Below are 13,948 nucleotides of genomic sequence, written 5' to 3'. Positions count from 1 at the left end.
CAGCTTGTGGGTGATTTAGAATGTTTAAAGAAGGATATGATTCAATCACAAAAGTCAGCTGTCCTGGAGTCCCAACCTCTGCTGTCACTACAGAAACCATAAACACTGCTTCTGTAATCATGAGAGAAGATCATCATATATCAGTAGGAAGCACACATGGTATTCTCCATAACCATTTGCATATGATATGTTTTTGTGCATTCTGGGTTCCAAGACTGCTCACACCTGAGCAACAGCAAGTTTGCATGGAAGTTTGTCAGGAGCTGCAACGGATGGTTACTGAAGATGGTAAAGTTCTGATAACGGCGAATGGGACATGGATTCATCATTTTGACCCAGAGAATAAGCGATAAAGCTCTGTTTGGAAGCTTACGTCATTGCCAACAACAAAAAAAGCCTGTGTGTGCCCTGTACGCACGAAAGATATTTTATGTGAAAACATCTGAAACTGTTGCTCTTCGAAAATATTGGAATGGAATTTTTGAGAGATGCTTGACAAGTATTACAAGCCTTCAAGTAATTATGTCTGCAGTTGGAAATTCTAGAAGTAATGGCCTCCAAATATATTTTTCAGAGTTTATTAAAATTTGCTTTATTAATAAGATTTTATTAAACTGCATTTTTTTTTTTTTTTCATTCTATGTTTTTGAACACATTCTTTTGTCGACATGAGAGGCTTCTTTGGTGGCTTTGAAGCTTCTATTCTTGCATATGTCTCTCGATTTTGCTCAGCTGGAGTTTTAACCATCTACAAAATACTCTTATAGGTTGTGAACTGAAATTAGATATGGTATTTTCACAATTCAATAGTTAGTGATCCATCTGTAGACTAGTATGATGTCATAAATGAAAACTACTGCAAGAAGTGATTGTTGTTTGTTCAAGTGATTGTTTTATTGTTGCATTCTTGAATCAACTCTTTAAATTTTTAAATGGTTTAATTGAAACTTACGCTAATTAGAAGGTTGATGTTGATCAAAATCTTGAGAAGCAGATTTTATTAAAGTCTGCATTGTTTTCATTTTCTATGTTTTTGAACTAGTTACTTTTCGACACAAGAGGCTTCTTCAGCATTTCAGTTCGACCGAATCAGCGTTAGTGACTGAATTAGCATCATTTAGGAAATGACATCATTTCCATCTCTTAGTATGAACGATGCAATGTTTTATTCTCACACCCGCTACTTATTCTACAGAATCAACATTACTGAGTTAGCACCATTTAGGAAGTGATGTCATTTAAAATCTAAATGCCAAGGAAGTGATATCATTTTTGTAAGAAAATTTCTTTAGCAATTGAATTGTGTCATTTTCGTAATAAAATTTCATTACCAATCAGTTTTACTCCAGTGCTGCCATAGATGTTTTCACATCAGCAAGCAAAAGTTCTGGCTTCTGTAGGAAAGGTTACAGTCATATCTTTTTTGATGTTCAAGGAATGGTTTACCAGCATGTTTTTCCACATCATATGAATGTTTTGGGATCTCACTGCAGAACTGCACTGCACACTTTGCAGGATCACATTTGTTGCAGGCGACTACAACTGCATGCAGGTGGATGGATGCTGCATTATGACGATGCAAGACTTCACATTACTCATACTGTCATTGAGTACTTTAGTTATTTAGTTGATTTAGTTAGATTTAGTTATAATTAAATAAAATAAATAACTAGATTTAGTTATTTTATTTATTTATTATTTAGTTATTTATTTTATTTATTTATTTTTTGTTTTTATCATTGTTTTGTTCGGATTTTTTTTTTTTGGCTGGTGCAGCATAAGCCATAGGCTTTCTTGCACCATGCGGCCGTTACTAATACTAATACTTAGTCAGTATTAATGTCAGATGTGTTCCTCATCTGCACTGCAACCCTGCACTTTGCGATTTTTTTTATTATTATTATTTATTTATTTTTTTTATTTCCAAAGTTAAAGAAAGTGCTGCGAGGAAAATGTTTGCAATCATCAGAAGAAGTTGTAAAGACAACTTACTTGGGTGTTTATGAGGACACTAGTATTATCCAGTGACAGTGAGAGAGTTTGGGCTATGTTCACTTTAGAAACAACACCATCATCCATGAGACATGCTAAAGTTACTAGTGTTGTTTTTAATCAAATATTATCACCATCTTGGTGATAATATTTGATTAAAACCAAAATGATGATTATTTTATAACAAATGGCAAAATACAAATACAAATTATTAAAGTTTAAATTATACTAATCATTTAGTGGAACAAAATAACCAATTGCTTGCACAAAAGTGTGTAAATCGATGTTCGTTTTGTCTGTCTACTGTTAACTTCATTCATTTCTTATTAATGCCCTTGTATTTACGGTTTTTACGAGGTGGAAGATTTCCAACATTTACTAATCCTAGTATACTTTTAAAGTATACTAGGAGTATACCTTAAATAAATCTTCACAGATTTATTTAAGGCATAATGCCTTCCACATGATTTATTGTCAGAAGACCAAAATTAACATGATGATTCTGCGATGATGCAGAAGGCAAGCAATGGATCCAAACCAATTTGTTTCAAAGTATTTTATAACAAATGGGAATTCCACCATTGACTTCACTAACTTCCTGACAATTTGTTCCTTGATATATGCCAATTGTAATCCTAAATGTTGTACTTTCTGCCTTGACTGAAATGAAATTACTTGACTGAAATGAAATAAAAAGCCCTTAATATCAGCATCAGAAAATGTTTCTTCTATGGATCTGATGACAGCACTTTCGTAATCAACATGGAATTTTCTTGGTTGAAATGTTGTCCTGATTTGCAATCTTTCTGTTGAATTAATTAGAACATGTGATTATAAGTTGATTTTGACTTATCTGGAAAAAGAATATAAAGAAATGGAAACATTTGGCCTTTATGCATGGCACGAAGAATTGCAGAAAATGTGACGGAACTGTGCAATTTCGAAACCAAGAATCTTTTCTTTCATACCATCTTCAAATAGCAAAAATTCCTTATCTTCCAATTTCTTATATTCATCCAGGATGTCAATTCTGATAATGAATCTGGAAGACAAGGATGATATTTAGCAGAAGCTTTATGAAGCATTGATATTAAACAAAGCACTAGATCAGAATCTAGTGCTTGTTTAATATTTCTCTATAAACTGTTGTAACCATTGCTTCTGGCCATGTAAAGATTTTCTCCTTCATTTGTTCCACCATTTTTGTTCTCATAACGTTCAGACATCAGGGTTGGTGTGCAGGCTGGTGGTGTTCCCTGGGCTTCTAGGGGCTAAGTGACCAGATGAACAAAAGATCAACATTACCAATTTTACTAATTACCAATATTATACCAATACAACAGAAGAAATAATGAAAAATCAGGAAAATAAAATAGACTAGATACAGCTCCCTCCAGTCCACCTGAACCAGAAGCATGATCTGATGATAGGTATTGGTAAAATGCCAGAAATGTTACCTTAATATATAGTAATTTAGGTGGACAGCCTAATAAACTATATTATTAATTTCGCGTGGTATATGAGCAGTATTAATATAATAATAACCTTAATGGAAAACAACCACGTGTCCTTCCCTAACTATATTGGAAGTAGGTATTATCCCCACTGTAAAGAGCAAGGACCTCATCCCCATCCCTACAAAGATTATATGAAGTCTGTCACAAATGACAAACAGCGTCATGCTGGTGTTTGGCTACTATTTGAACGAATTCTTAGGTCGACAAACACAGATGGAAACACACCAGGGGGCATTACCTCACTTGGTCATCTACCTCCTGTAAAGGGTCATTAGAGTGAAAGGGATTGCAGATATGCAATTACATATCTGCTTAAGGCAACTGACTGTAACACACCTACCATTGGGACATGATTGGGGCAGGTCACCATTATGGCAAGTGACCATTAGTGCTTCTGAGATTATGGCATATGAATTAGGGCAGGTGAGGTTAAAACCCCCTGATTCTTTACTAAAGAAAAAATAGTTCTAACTCACTGAAAGCATGGCTGCCCTTAAGGAAAACTGATTTTTTTTTTTTTTTTTTTTTTTTGTTGGTAACAGTACAGTCTCTTTAATTGCAATAGTAACAATAGAGAAAAGCATAGTTAAAATATTTTAACTGTGCATTTATTTATATTTTTGTACCATATTTTATACTTTTTTTGTCAAGCTAATATGAACTTTTTTGATAATTCTTGCCTCATTAGACTGATTTATTGTTTTAAAACTAGAAAAATCCCAAAAATGAAGAGTTGTCAAGTCACAAGGTGCCAGTTTAGGGACTTTGCACCTGTAATGATAAATGATCCACAAGTTGAAGTTTTATTTGTACAATATTGCTTTTCTTATTTTTCATTATCTGACATTTAACTGTTACTTAGTGCTATATGAAATTGAAATTGTGAAATAGTAGGGTTTACCTATATTCTTTTCAGTTGGACAACTGAGAAATCTTGAAGATGGAACACCATATCAGTACCAGGTGAGAAGAGATGACCATGATTATAACCAAAGAAAATATGAAGCTTTAGGAGAGGTAACAAGATCTTTATTTATAAATAGTGGTCTAGAAATGCATTAACTGTTTCATTCACTATAGAATTTCACACTTATATTGCCATTAAAACTTGTCTCTCCAAATTTGATTTTAAAACTCTTAGAAGACCCATGAAACTAAAGGTAATAATCCTAAGGGATAAACACTTTCCATAAAATAATGGAAAGATTAAAATGTAGAGATAGCAACACATGGTATTTCGCTATGTTAGTGTACCTAACATTGGAAAAACCATAAATATTTTCTTTTCTACTGAAACTTTGATCAAAAAGAACATTACTGAATTTGCATTAAAAAATTCTGGAAATGTAAATGAGCTCTGATGCTAAAATGTAGTTTGAAAGAAATGAATTGTCGGTCTTCAATTACACCAGTTTGAATAGTGTCATGTCAGCTGAGAATGAAAATAACCTCTTGGCTATGACTTATGAGGTTACTAAAGATAAAACGTTTAGTATTAGTTATATTATGCAAAGAAGCCAGAGGCTATTGGTGCACTAGCCAAAAATAAATAAATAGTAAAATAAAACAAAACAAACCACCTATTTGACTCCTTCATCTTGATACCTATCCAGTTGACCTTTGAATCTCCCAGTCTGTCAGCCTTAATCACCTATGGAGGCAACTTATTCCAGTTATCAAAATTAAAATTTCTTTATTTTATTAGCTATCAGGTGGTTGCTTGAGGTGGTTGTAAATGCCCCAGTGATTTTTGAAATTCTCCTACCAAAAAATGAAGCATCTAGTGAAGTGTGACTTTCAGGCATACTGCAAAAAAAGGCAATTAGTCAATTACATTTGGCTAACAGTACCATCCACCCCTCTGGTGAGAATCAGAGATCATTTAAGCATACCTGAGTAGTTGCAAAAATTGTTTTAGCCCAAAATATGAATGGTTTCTATTGATTTTATTCATTTTTTGTGAGCAATAATTTTTAAAACAGTGTAATTAGCAGTAAGTGGAGAAAAAATAGATAAAAACTAATTTCCACTTTATATATTTTTAAAAATGTATTTCTGTAATAAAAGTAACCATTCAAAAGGATAAATTTAAAAATATATATTAAATTTACATTTTATTTTTATAATTGCATATACACACTGTCAGTGATAATAAAAATTATCACTTGCACTGTAAAACTAATGAACAACCCACCACATTATCTATTTATTGAACAAAGCATGAGTGAGAAAGATCAGGTTTTTGAATTATATTCTGTAGATTTGAATTATATTCTGTAGATCTGAAGAATTTTTTGCCACTTTCTCTGGACCTTGTTTTTGTTTGGTTATAATCACTGTCCTTCCATGCAGTGCAGAAAAGATCTTTGGTTGAATCCCATCTTAAGTGAAACTTTTATGAAATTTTTTTGTGATGGCTGAATTAGTTTGTCTCACCCACAATTTGCATGATTTTTATTTTTGGTATTTTTGTTTTTTACTGTGATAGAATACCTGTAACTTACAGACACAAAAAAGTAAAAATCGGAAACAGTTCAGCTATATCTACTTATAAAATTTTTGCTTATACTCTGGGTTAGCCATGTGGCAAGAGGAATGTTATCAGTTTCATCTTTAATGGCAGCTATACACAACATTCAGTAGGCGCTTCTGTAGCCAGGTGGGAAGGAGCAGCAGAAGGAGCAACACGCTTCTTGATTAGACCGGGATTTGAGCCCGTCACCACTAAATACGGAGGATGCAGAAAGGTCAGGGGATGACCACCGCATATCCCAGAACAATATGGCCTTAGTTGCTAATGCTCCTAAAAAAAAAAAACAAATAACAAAAAATTGATACATTTTGCATGGTTGTATATAGATCTGAAACCTAGTACCACTGAAGAACTGATTAAAAAGACTGCCAAAACTATCCAACATTTCACCTTGTGGTGGGGTTTATTATGAGTGATTACAGTTTATTAAATAGTTATTATTATTATTATCCTCTTGAAGTTAAATATAAGCCCACTCCACACTTTAAAACAGTAATAAGAAGCTAATATATTTTTGCCTACATTTGAGATACCATGCATTTCTCTATTATTTGCTGACATATTATTTTGTTTAGTTAATTACAGACTATGTCTACGATTTGGTTGTTTCTGAAGGGAAACTGAAGAAGGTTTTTATTCCAGTAAGTTATTTTTTTCTCTCCTGTGTTACGTTTATTAATATTATATCATAGGAATCATTTAAATAAGTCCTTTGATTTGATAGTGTATTGCTTACATATGTACACAGTTAATTTTAATCCTTTCATGAGTCAGTTTTCTCTGTGTGTGTGTGTGTGTGTGTGTGTCCGTGCATGCATGCACACTTTAGTGAGTGTTTGTTCGGGGTGGACTGTAGAGTTAATTTCATTATGAAATTTTGAAGATTTGTGAAAATAAACTTTGTACCTAAATACTTTTGAATATTAATTTTTTCATATTTTGATTTGGTTACCCTTCATAAAATATAATTATTGTCAAAAATTAGACCAAAATTTTTAAAAATTTTTATTAAAAATCATTAAAAAACATGATTATTTTATTTATTGTTTTTGAAGCAGTAATATCCTCAATATTTATGTACAGATAGTCGTCGACTTGTGACCACGTTAGGTTCTGACCAACTGGTCGTAAAGCGATCTGGACATAAGGCGGACCAGTTTAGGTAAATCAGACACTGTGTACAACACAATTGGTTTACTATTTACAAAAATAAAAAATATTATGAAAAAGATATCAAATACTGTATAAAACCTAAAAAATATTTTATCTTAAAGAACTAAACAAAACATATGTAGAAAATAGATAAGAAATATTTTACTGACCACTCGTGCTTGGCTGCGGTTCATCAGTGCCGCCACCTGATGTAGTGGGAGTTGTTTTTTCATAAACATGTTGATTTTTGTCTGAATTGTTTGTTTCCTTTTTTGCTCGTAAATTTCACGGTATGGCCGAAAAGCATCTTGTACCATTCATTCAATCCCTGCAAATCGTTCAATGTTTGGGTCCATTTCTTCAAAATGTGTAAGAAGTTTATTTAGTAGAGAAAAACCTTCAGATAACCCTCTAGTGGTGAATTTTCTTTCTGGTTCTTCATCTTCATTTTTCTCTTCTTCCATCCTTTCTTCTTCAGCCATTCTTTCTTCTTCCAAAGTGGTAAGTTCTCCGGATTCTTGCTCTAGCAGCTCCTCAACATCTTCCACTTCAATCTCTAAAGAAAGTCCATTTGCCATTGTTACAATATTTTCCATAACCATTTCAAGTTCATGTTCACTATCGAATTCATCAATAGTATTAACAAAACGCTGGACACAGTTTTTCCAGATTCCATTCATGCATTTCTTTGTCACAGCCTCCCACGCGGCCGCAATATTTTTGATGCATTTATAAATATCGTACTGTTTCCAAAACTCTCGCAAAGATAGTTCTGGGTCGGCGTCTGTTGCGGCTATAGCTTGGGCAAAAGTGGTTTGAAGATAGGTGCCTTAAATGTGGCAGTTGCCCCTTGGTCCATAGGCTGAATGAGTGGAGTTGTATTTGGCGACAAATAAACAACTTTTACATCTGGATGGAGGTGGTCTAGGTGAGGTGGATGGCCAGGTGCATTATCTAAGATTAATACAATTTTTAAAGGAATTTCTTTCTCGAAGCAATATTCACGAACTTGAGGTACAAAACAATTTAGAAACCAGTCTTCAAACAATGTTTGAGTCATCCAGGCTTTTCGGTTTGAATGGAAGTTTACAGGCAGAGTGTGCTTGTTTACATTCTTGAATGCACGGGGATTTTCAGAATGATAAATTAAAAAAGGCTTCAGTTTGCGATGCATCGCAAACTGAACATCGCAGGAACCTGCAATGTTCCTGCCAAGGAGCAAAGTCAGCCTATCTTTAAGTGCTTTAAAACCAGGCATGCTTTTGGCTTCTTGGTGAATGTAAGTGCATTCTGGCATCCTTTTCGACAACAATCCAGTCTCATCCACGTTGAAAAGCTGCTCTGGTTGATACCCTCCTTCCGTAATTATTTCATCCAGACTTTTTACAAATTCTTGAGCTCCTTCCACATCTGCACTTGCTGATTCTCCAGTGACTCGAACCCTATGAAGGTTAAATCTTCTTTTGAATCTTTTGAACCATCCTGTACTTGCTACAAATGTTTGAGTGTAATCTTTTTCGGCATGTTTCTTCAGCATCTGAAAGAGACTTCTAGCCTTCGACTGCACTGTAAGAAGGCTTAAGGGTGTTCGCTTCTGTATCTGATCTTCCATCCAAAGAAACAATATTTTTTCCATTTCATGGATGGGCCCTGTACGTTGTTTCGTTATCACTGTTGCTTGCATGGGTGCCGAACCTTTAACAACTTCACGAATCCTTTCTTTGTCTTTCAAAATCGTCGACACTGTAGAATGAGATAACTTAAAATCACGTGCGATCGCGTTCACCTTCTTCATGCTCCTTGATCACTTTTAATTTTGTGTCTAAATCAATGGCCTTTCTTTCTTTCTTTCTTGACAGGTCTAGGAGTAGACAAAGGCACGTTCCTCTTGGTTGACATGTTTAGGGGTTTTAAAAAAATACTAATTGTAACACAAATACAACTGAACCAAAAATAGTGAATGTAATAGGTATGCAAACAGAGATCGAGACGCATGAGTCATGACATACATACATCGGTAAGATGTTTTGTTTGACTGTGATGGCAAAGCTGACTAAACGGATTAAGACTAGCTTATTCACGCCAAACACACGTTACTGGGCAGTGGGCTGATGCTATGTGCACAACCGTTCCCATTAGGCTTTGGGGCTACGGGGACCACACGGATAGGGCGTGTGAGTGTAGTAGAAAAATCTGAGAGCGCTGCATTAAGAGAGGGGGTTGACGTGCGTATAGCATTCTTCCTAGCAACAATCTTGTATGTATGCGCAGTTCAGACTGAAACGCGGTGCGAGATGCAGTAGCAGTCGTAAAGCGCATAGGTCGTGAGTCGACGACTACCTGTATTAGTTTGATTCTGTCAACTTGATGTGAATTCCAGAGAATTTTGGCTTTTGGAAACTTTTCATGATGCCATCTATTAAAATCATGTCTACTATTAGCTGTAACCACAGATAAGAGATGGCAATGTCTACAAAATTTCAAAACAATTCATATATAAAAGGATTGATTATTTTAAATTACAGTGAAACCTCTCTAAAGCAGTCAGAAGAAAGTGGCTGCTATGGAGAGGTGTTCTGTTCACTTTGCAGAGATCAATCAGCACAGCAAGTTTCAGTGATTCAGAAAAATTAAATTCACTGTAACTGGTTGCTCACTCAGGTTTTTTTAAATTGATTATTGTTGTACATGTGTTTCAATTAATTAGCTTTTATAAATAATGCAACTTTTAATAAACACGTTAACTTTCAGTAAAAATGAATATAAATGCTTTGTTTAGAGAATTCCATTATCATTAGGATAATTAGACTATTAATTTTAGTTCATGTTGATAATTTTTTGCTCACAAAATTTTTTAATGTAGGACTAGGGGACTATGCCCCCTGCTCACTTCGCTTGCCATTCCCCGCACTCACTTCTTTTGCATGGCCTTAGGCCGAGATCTTTTACTCTGTATGCATCACTTTAGTTCAAGGAAGTTGGAATCAAGGGATTTAAGGAAGAAAACTTGAGAGCTAAGAGAGTTGTTATTTTTACAAAACAGATCTTATCTCAATTCATAATGCATCTTCAAATACAATGTTCTTTATACGTTTAGGTCCTTTGTTGACCCATTGTATGTGTATACCAGCCTTGCTTGTGGATCTCGATAGAACGTCACCTGAATGTCAGTTCAACTCCACCTGATAACTGGAGTCTCTTCAGAATGAAAGGCATATCCGTGTCCCCTCTTGTGTCTAAGGTGATCCTAGGAATATGAACAATGTCTCCTTTCTTGTCACTGATGAGGATCTCGCAATGGAGAATCGTTTGTTGTATCTGCCTTACGATTAAGTAGGTTCTGTTACACAGCCTATCTGATGTGCAGAGATTCCAGATGAGCATCACCACACAGCCCTCTTTCAACTGTAGATTGTGAGGTGGAAGTCCAGAAGGGGTCAGACCATTGACATATTCCAGAGGATATTGCAGAGAAACGTTTTCGTTGTCTCCAGATTCTTCTCCACCGAGACAGAGCACCTCGTCGATTGAAAGACATTGTATGGCCTCACCAGGAAGACTTATGATCACTTTATTGTTGAGTCTTCTCACATGTCTGTTCCTAGAAGCAAGGATGGCCTGTTTACCGATCTCTTCTGTAATGAGACTGCATGGATATAAAGTCTATATGACGTCTTCACAAATAAAATCATCAGTGATCACCAATTCCTTGATCCTGTTCTTGCCTATGTCCAGCAGCCATCTCGTGAAACCTCATCCTAATCTGCTTCTCGTGTTTATGGTCAGTTTGTGCTTCTAAACACAGCCATAAATAACTGTTCTTTAAACAACTTTCATATATTTGCCTCCTCCCTCCCTTTTTTACCACAGGTAACACCTGCCTGAAATCTCCACCCAATATAAAAAGCTTGCCTGTGAACGGAGTGTCAGTATCGAAAACGTCTCTCGTGGTGTGGTTGATCGTCTCCAATGCTTGCTGAACGATCTTAGGAGCTTCTTCCCATGTGAAGACTTGTATAAGACACACCTCTCAAAACGCACTGATCGATATCTAATCAGGAAATAACCTATGAAATGCAGGAGCAATATTATTGCATTCGAAAGGGCAGGACTGAAATATTTACAAACTATACAAATATTTAAAATATTTACAAAATACTAAAATATTACAAATATACAAACTATGTCGGGTCCCTTCATCAGCTAACATTACAATGGAACATCAAATGATGCATTAGACAGTGAACCACGTGCATGAGATTAGTGGACGTTATGGAGGCAGTTATAGCTCGAATAAGTGATGTCATTGCCCTGACCTCTTCTCCCATTGGCTTTTAATAAATATCACCAGGAGGAAAACTTTTTTAATGTATAGAGGGATATTAATAAATACTCTCCCCTTTAATGTGCAAAAATTCCTTCCATTTTAAATTTCTGTGTACAGCTCTACCGCAAACAGCGAAAAATTTAATTTCTTAAAAAAATTAGCATACAATCAATGTAGCAACTAAGAAAATTTTGAAGAGTATTCCAAAGGAAAATCTGCACAAACAAACTAACTTCATATGTAACTATCTAAATGACCATTTCTCACTACTGAGTGAAAGTGGTACATGATGACATGGAAAAATTGTCTGTCCTTCAGTCAAAAAGTTGGGCACCACTGTTACTATAGCAGTTATGAAAGTAATGTGAAGCTTCACATAACATTTTTATCAAATGTACAGAGTGTCTATAAACCTTCTCTACAAAACTTGAACGTTATTGCATAATTAGGGTAATTAATACAAATAACACAAATCTAAAACTAGTTCCAAGTGATAGAGGATATCTTCAAGTTTTAAATCAGCAGTTGGAAAATGTAAGTGGTACAGTAGGTGGCAGTATAATCGAAAAACTACTCAAGAAGAAATTTACGAACAAAATTTCATCCTCTTGGTTTTGTTGTCAATCAGTGACTTTTGTACAGTCTGTGACTTATATGGTTCCGTTCTCAGATGGTAACTAACCATGTTACACACTATTGACCTTAGTATGCTAAGCTCATGTATGGATTTCCCTGGGCTTTGGCTAAAACTTTCTCCGACCGACTACATTGCGTACCACAAATTGAATCTTGTATTATGAATTTGCTACAGTACTGTCTTTTTTTTTTTTTCTATTCTGGAAACAGCATTTCAGTTTGGCAATTTTATTGCCTTGATAAATGATATGAACGTGGAACTGCATTGGACAGCCCAAAGTTTGTAAATATTCTTTGCTAGCTGCAGTAAGTGTGATTAATGACATATTGTGCCTTCTGCTCCGCGAGTAATCCATGACCATCAGAAGTCTAATTAGTGTTACTGTAATGAGCACATATGTCATTTACCCTTGACTTTCCAAATTTCATTAAAATCAGACCAATAGAAATTGGGCAGCTATTATTATTATTTTATTTTTTTATACATATCACATAGACTATCCACATACTGTATATTGTAGCTGAAGCACTGCATTTATTGCAGATGACCCTAAATGGTAAATACAATAGATATGCAGAGCAGAAACAAAATGTTCTCACTTCACACACAAAAGTAATTTTATGCATGAACTCTCTCTCTCTCTCTCTCTCTCTCTCTCTCTCTCAGTCATCAATTATTACTATTTGCTAATGTGGTGTAATACGCTGCATATATTAACTAACTTGTTTAACATTTAATTGGCCATGAGAAAAATTTTCAATATAGTTTTTCAGTATTTTGTTCAGTAAGTATTATGTTATTAAAAAAAAAAAATCTAAGTAAGTTAGGGTCATCTTTGATTTCTTATTTATTTTGAAATTTTTGTGTTAAATACCACATACTTTATATTAAACATGGTATGAATTTAAAGTAGATTATTTTTACCTATGCTTGTTCCATAGTTTCAAGCTTTTTTATTTTTCTCAAACTCGAAAAAAAAAAAGAATGGTACATACGTAATTTTTGTGTTAAATACCACATACTTTATATTAAACATGGTATGAATTTAAAGTAGATTATTTTTACCTATGCTTGTTCCATAGTTTCAAGCTTTTTTATTTTTCTCAAACTCGAAAAAAAAAAAAAATGGTACATACGTAATTCTGGATATTAGCTCTTTATTTTAATATTTGAATAATTCTTGAGAGTACCTGCTACTTATTAATTTTCATTGAATTAATGGAATTACCTCTTCAGGGCATGCATGTGATACTACTGTAACTCTGCATATTTCACAGCCTTTTCTCATGTAGAAATAATAATCTTACCTCAGTGAAGTTCTTGACTTGCTATATCACAATGAAAGAAATACAATCAAAAGTAAAATGGCATTTAAAAAAAAAAAAATTTCTTTCCAAGCATAACACTTTTCCTTGATGCTGTTATGTCATAATTTAGTGACAAGAAACTGACAAAGCCAAATGCTAAAAGCAATACAGTTATTTGTCTGTGCTCAGCTTACAACTACTGGATTTTTCAATTGACTTGCTTTGTTCTTGTTATGATGTACAGTTCATATGATAGACGGTGACCATTGGTTACAGAAACTTGAATCTCTTGCTCTACACTTCCAAAAAAGAGTGAGTATATAATAAAAAAAACCACAGGAACTGTTTATATTTGTTAATTTATGTCAAGAAAACCCTGCCTTCAGAATGAGTTCTGTGGGTGTATGATAAATGAATTTTTCTAAAAAATAAAAATGGGGTGATTAAAAAAAAAATGACTGCTATAAGCACCCAGATTTTTGG

General features: G+C 34.4%; 1 protein-coding gene across 2 annotated transcripts in view; it reads left to right on the top strand.

Annotated features, from left to right (window-relative positions):
* The window catches only part of LOC150091595 (cotranscriptional regulator ARB2A homolog), a 149,924-nt gene that overhangs the window by 20,968 nt on the left and 115,008 nt on the right, over nucleotides 1-13,948 (top strand). For both annotated transcript variants that reach the window (XM_090384792.1, XM_090384802.1), the window contains exons 4-5: nucleotides 4,426-4,526; nucleotides 6,618-6,683. In XM_090384792.1, coding sequence (XP_090240918.1) covers nucleotides 4,426-4,526; nucleotides 6,618-6,683 — 167 coding nt within the window. The remainder of the gene's footprint in view (nucleotides 1-4,425; nucleotides 4,527-6,617; nucleotides 6,684-13,948) is intronic.

The sequence above is a fragment of the Mastigoproctus giganteus genome, chromosome 1 (assembly GCF_048544385.1).
Source record: "Mastigoproctus giganteus isolate SK-2022 chromosome 1, ASM4854438v1, whole genome shotgun sequence".
Lineage (NCBI taxonomy): Eukaryota > Metazoa > Arthropoda > Arachnida > Uropygi > Thelyphonidae > Mastigoproctus > Mastigoproctus giganteus.
The sequence above is the reverse complement of the archived record's forward strand: the minus strand, read 5'-3'. Positions and strand labels throughout refer to the sequence as shown.